The following is a 5,135-nucleotide window of genomic DNA, read 5'->3' as shown; positions in this document are numbered from 1 at the left end:
TAAAAGAAATATTAGCATTTAATATCTGACACTTCTTAAATTAGAGTGCAACCAATACAAAAATTCTTTGGAAAAAATAAATTATAAACTAGCTAGTGTACTTATAAATAAATTACAATTTTATTCTAGCATATCAAAAATATCATCTACTTGCAACTGTGAAGATTAATCTCTTAGACTAGGATTTTGTGGATTGTGGACACTATGTTGTTACTAGTAATTAATAACACATAAATGGATACGAAAGGATTTACTTTTGCACATAAAAAAACATTTAGAATAACTATTTATTAAAAAATTAAATAGAATAACTTTTATACTCTATTTGTCTATAAATATAAGTATTAATTTGACAAAGTAATTGCGCCTAAATATAATTCCTCGACGAATTATTAGATATTTATTATTCTTTTTCAAATAAACTCTTAATTAAATTGACTTCATGTTGTGTTGTGAATGTAACTCAGTTAGTATGGATATTATATACTTTAAAATAGTATACATTAATAAAATTACTAATTGTTTCTTTGTTTTTTCTTTTTAAGTAATCTATTACCCAAAAATTCATCAATTAATGTGAATAAACGGAAAATTTCTTATTCGAATTTCAACCATGTATAATGTAATGTTTCCACTAAATACTTCTAATAAAAGTGAAAAAATTGTGTTATATTTAAAATGGAAGAAAGTATTAATTTTTGTATGATAATAGAATTATTAAGTAATCAAAGGAAACCTATAAAGTTTAGATTTCTTTTATGGGTCATGCTAAACAGTGCCCCCGGGACACTTGTTAAGCATATCTAAAAAGGAAATAAAAAATAAAATTTATATTGAAAAAACAACTTTTTATATTTTTGAGGCATTAAATGCACGCATTTCGAGACAAAAATTTTATTTTAACATGCTTAACCAGTGCCCGGGGACACTGTTTAGCATTTTCCTTCTTTTATATATAAAAAAGAGTTTAGAGTTAGTAAATAAGAGTTTAGAATTAGTAAAATCACTCGACTAAAGGGTTATGCTAACTAGCTGCGGTTACTGCTTATAAAAAAAAAAAAAAAGTGAGAGAAACAGAAGGTGAGAGAGAGAGAGCAGTGGGGGAGGAGGCAAATGCGTGTAAATAAAGGAAGAAAATTTGGTCCTCTCGTGGTTCAACATGATTGGTGCCACGTACACTATTTTTAAAAGGCAACACCACGTGTTCCCTAACCAAACCAGACCGAGATTTGATCAACGATCCAGATGTCTTCACATCAATATGTATTTTGCCCCTGACGGTGACGGGCAGTCTGCCCGTGATTATATGTGGCCCCCAGGTGAATTCCTCCTACCCTACAAAAGCTTCTCTCCCAACCCATTCCCACGGGTCCTATTTTCATCTCTCTCGTCTCTTTTCTTCCAAATTTCATTCATTCATTTTCATATTCATTCACTAACTTAATATAATTATAATCATAATCATAATTATAATATCCATTTCATATTTAATACCTTAAAACTAAGGTTCATTTTGTAGTGAAGTTTTTAAGCTCTATTTGAGAAAAACAAAATGGCTGGAATGTGCTGTGGTGTTGTTGGTGAAGGAGACTCTCCGGCGAGTTCACGTCCATCATCCAGACGCCGGAATTTAGACTTGCTACCTTTCAAATACATCGCCGACATGGCGTCCGGTACTTCACGGAAACGCCGCCAAGCGGATCTCTGTAAGAACAACGATTTTGAAAGCTGTGATGACTCAAGCGATGACAAAAGTAAGAAGAACAGAACGGAATCCAAAGTAAGCGATTCAGACGATAAATCTTCAACGGAAGGTAATTCTGAAGATGGAGAGTTTCCAAAGTTTGGTGTTACTTCAGTTTGCGGTAGAAGAAGAGACATGGAAGATTCCGTTTCAGTTAAACCTTCTTTCTCTTCACAAGAACCGTTTCACTACTTCGGTGTTTTTGACGGTCACGGTTGCTCTCACGTGAGTATTTTTTTTCTTTTGTTTTCAGTTACCGGTGGTGGATCTGTTAATTTTCCGGTGACTCACGGTGCTAACTGTATTTGTTTTTGTTACTTTCAGGTTGCAACTATGTGTAAGGAACGTCTTCACGAAATCGTGAAGGAAGAAATCAACGAATCACAAGAGAATTTCGAGTGGAATAGCACTATGCAACAAGGATTTGCTCGCATGGACGATGAAGTTCAGAGATGGAATAGTAGCAGCCAAACCGTTACTTGCAGATGCGAGCTACAAACACCTCACTGCGACGCCGTTGGATCCACCGCCGTCGTCGCCGTTGTCACACCGGACAAAATCATCGTCTCAAACTGCGGTGACTCCCGCGCTGTTCTCTGCCGTAACGGCGTCGCAATCCCACTCTCCTCCGATCACAAGGTAATTTAAATTTTCTTTTCTGAAATTTTCATTTTCATTTTGGTCTCATTTCCCGAGAAAATTAACAAACGGTTTCAATTTTTTTCTAACCGTTTTTTGGATCCGTTTTTCAGCCGGATCGACCCGACGAGTTGCTCCGAGTTCAAGCGGCAGGAGGGCGCGTGATCTACTGGGATGGTCCAAGAGTGCTTGGTGTACTCGCCATGTCTAGAGCCATAGGTGCGTACGATAACATAACAAGCGCATTTTAGCAAAGCGGTTTTGTTTTTATTTATTACAGTATTTAGTTTCTGACGTTTAATGTTCCGTTATTTCAGGCGACAACTATTTAAAGCCATATGTGATATCAGAACCCGAGGTAACGGTAACGGAGAGAAAAGACGAAGATGAGTGCTTAATACTAGCGAGTGATGGATTATGGGATGTTGTTTCAAACGACACCGCATGTGGTGTTGTTAGGATGTGTTTGAAGGCACAAAAGCTGCCGTCGCCACCGGGTTCTCCTGGTAACAACGACGTGACGACAGATGGTTCCGATCGTGCATGTTCTGATGCGTCAATTTTGTTGACTAAGTTGGCTTTGGCAAGACATAGTTCGGATAATGTTAGTGTGGTGGTGATTGATTTAAGGAGAGATCAACGACAATTATCAAATTCCAACGTTAATTAAATTATTAATTAATTAATCAATCTTAGGGCGGTGAGAATGGAAGAAAAAATGAAACAAAATCAGTTTTTAAGGACTCGAGAGGATAATATGTGGAGAAAATGGAGAAGGGTATGTGTGGCTGTGGCTTTGATGATTAATGAATTAATCAACCCATCTATGTAATGGGATGGGAATTTAGGTATGAGTGAGTGGTGATAAAAAAAAAGTGTAACTGTGAAAATTAACAAGTTACAAAAAAAAATTAGTGGAGAAAACAATTTGTGTCAACAAAGGTATCAATGAGCCGGTTGACACACCTTTTATTTTATTTTGTGTATAATGGAATGGAATCTATAAATTGGTTTTTGCACTTTGGTTGTTCATTGTACTAATTCTTTTTGTTTGTTTTGCTGTTTCTGAGATATTTGAACAAAAAGCTTTTCCATAATTTTATTATTGTCCAAGATTATAAAAAGATCATCAATTTAAGTAATAATATAAAATTATTATTATATAAAGGGATAATAAACCTAAGAATACTAGGTAATGGGCTATATACGGATCCGGATTCTCTCCTTCCCCAACTGTCTCCATCTCTCTCCTTCTCTCAATCTTGACAGTTCGATCGATCTCATGGTTCAGAATTTTAAAAATAAAATAAATCTTTAATTTTGAATCCGAAAATTTGCCTTTCTTCATCCCAAACCTTATCACGGTTATGCACTCCAGTCCACCACCACCACAACTTGGACACACCGCGACCGGCAACGCAGCGGCAGGATACACGGTGGCCAGTAACAGCAGCAACGGTTGGCAACACGTAAAAAATGCGCAGAGCAGGTCGGCGGCGGACATCGATGGCGCAAAACGAAGCAATAGACCGCCGTGAGGGCCGGCGCCGGAAACAGAGGAGATTGGCCGGAACTTTGCCACACGTGATTACACGGAGAAAGGGGCGAACATAACAGAGGATAGATTGAAAAATTAAAAATTAACATGTGGGCGATCCAATTCAATGAAATACACTCCAAATGAATCAGGTGCAAGCTATTTAATTTGAAACTGAAAATAGAATTTCTACAGAGCAAGAGAGATGAGGTGAACACTTTGTTGTAGAAGATGAAGAGGAAACAATTTACTATGAAAAGATACATGGCATTTTTTGTGATAGGACATTTTTCATCCATTGGATTTGATCAGACGATCCAGATTTGGAGAAGGAGAGAGAAGGAGAGAAGGGGTGAAGGAGAGGATCCAGTTCCGCTATATACATAGTGAAGCATAACTAGTTGATATTTTAATGTGTATGATCAACATAACATGAAGTTAGTGTGAGTAAAAATATCAGTCAGTTAAGAGAAGTTACTTACTCTTTCAAATAGAGTAGTATTAATCTTTATAACTATGCACAAAGATATTTTGGTTTGTAAAAGAATAGAAAATCACTAAATTAGGTTTTTGAAAGTGTGCTCATTTAAATTTAGTATTTTTGATTCAATGAATTTTCTTTTTCGTTTCTGTGTTAGGCAAAATCTATTCAATATAAGTAGGTAGCTATTCAAATCTCTTACAAATCTAGTTCATAGTTCACGGTGTTTAAACATGCTACACAAGAACCTTAAGCTGTTTGGCTAAAGGTACAAAGAAAAAGGGTGCCATTTAGTATGGTCAAGTGATGAAGTTTCCCACCATGGTCAAGTTGTTTTTTTACCATCAGATTAAGTAGAGAACACAGTTTTGTCATAGTCTAGCAACACTAGATTTTTTTCACATCATCTTCAACCACCATTTTCCTCCGCCGCTGTATCTTCCAACCATTGATTTCTTAATGATGACATTGACAACACTATTTAGTTCAAATGCCACATAAACCATCTCCAATTAGAAGAACCTTAGATATCTTGGTGTCGTTTAACATAAACGTCATCTCCGATGAGATTCCGGTTGAGATTCTGACCAGTTTAACGTGTTTAGGAAACAACAAGAAGAAAAAATTGATTTTTATTTTGCCCTTGATGGTTCACATAATTTGCTCATGATAAAAGACCGACCAAAACCCACCCTAACATCTGCAATTATATGACTCACCACACCATCAAAACT

The 5,135-nt window shown here is 36.1% G+C and overlaps 1 protein-coding gene across 1 annotated transcript; it reads left to right on the top strand.

The window, feature by feature from the left end:
- Positions 1–999: 999 nt before the first annotated feature.
- Positions 1,000–3,402, top strand: LOC123918215 (protein phosphatase 2C 37-like). Its single transcript, XM_045970208.1, has 4 exons — positions 1,000–1,969; positions 2,069–2,383; positions 2,497–2,602; positions 2,701–3,402. Exons 1-4 carry the CDS (start codon positions 1,553–1,555, stop codon positions 3,051–3,053), a joined length of 1,191 nt encoding a protein of 396 aa, XP_045826164.1. The 5' UTR covers positions 1,000–1,552; the 3' UTR covers positions 3,054–3,402.
- The last annotated feature ends 1,733 nt before the right edge of the window (positions 3,403–5,135 follow it).

The sequence above is a fragment of the Trifolium pratense genome, linkage group LG3 (assembly GCF_020283565.1).
Source record: "Trifolium pratense cultivar HEN17-A07 linkage group LG3, ARS_RC_1.1, whole genome shotgun sequence".
In the NCBI taxonomy this organism is placed as follows: domain Eukaryota; kingdom Viridiplantae; phylum Streptophyta; class Magnoliopsida; order Fabales; family Fabaceae; genus Trifolium; species Trifolium pratense.
This window is presented reverse-complemented; position numbering and strand designations above follow the sequence as displayed.

Bases quoted from the DNA above. Each gene is read 5' to 3' on its own strand.
- LOC123918215 (XM_045970208.1), top strand. From the start codon at position 1,553: ATGGCTGGAATGTGCTGTGGTGTTGTTGGTGAAGGAGACTCTCCGGCG. The intron at 1,970-2,068 runs GTGAGTATTTTT...TGTTACTTTCAG, and splicing joins ACGGTCACGGTTGCTCTCAC to GTTGCAACTATGTGTAAGGA. The intron at 2,603-2,700 runs GTGCGTACGATA...CCGTTATTTCAG, and splicing joins CGCCATGTCTAGAGCCATAG to GCGACAACTATTTAAAGCCA.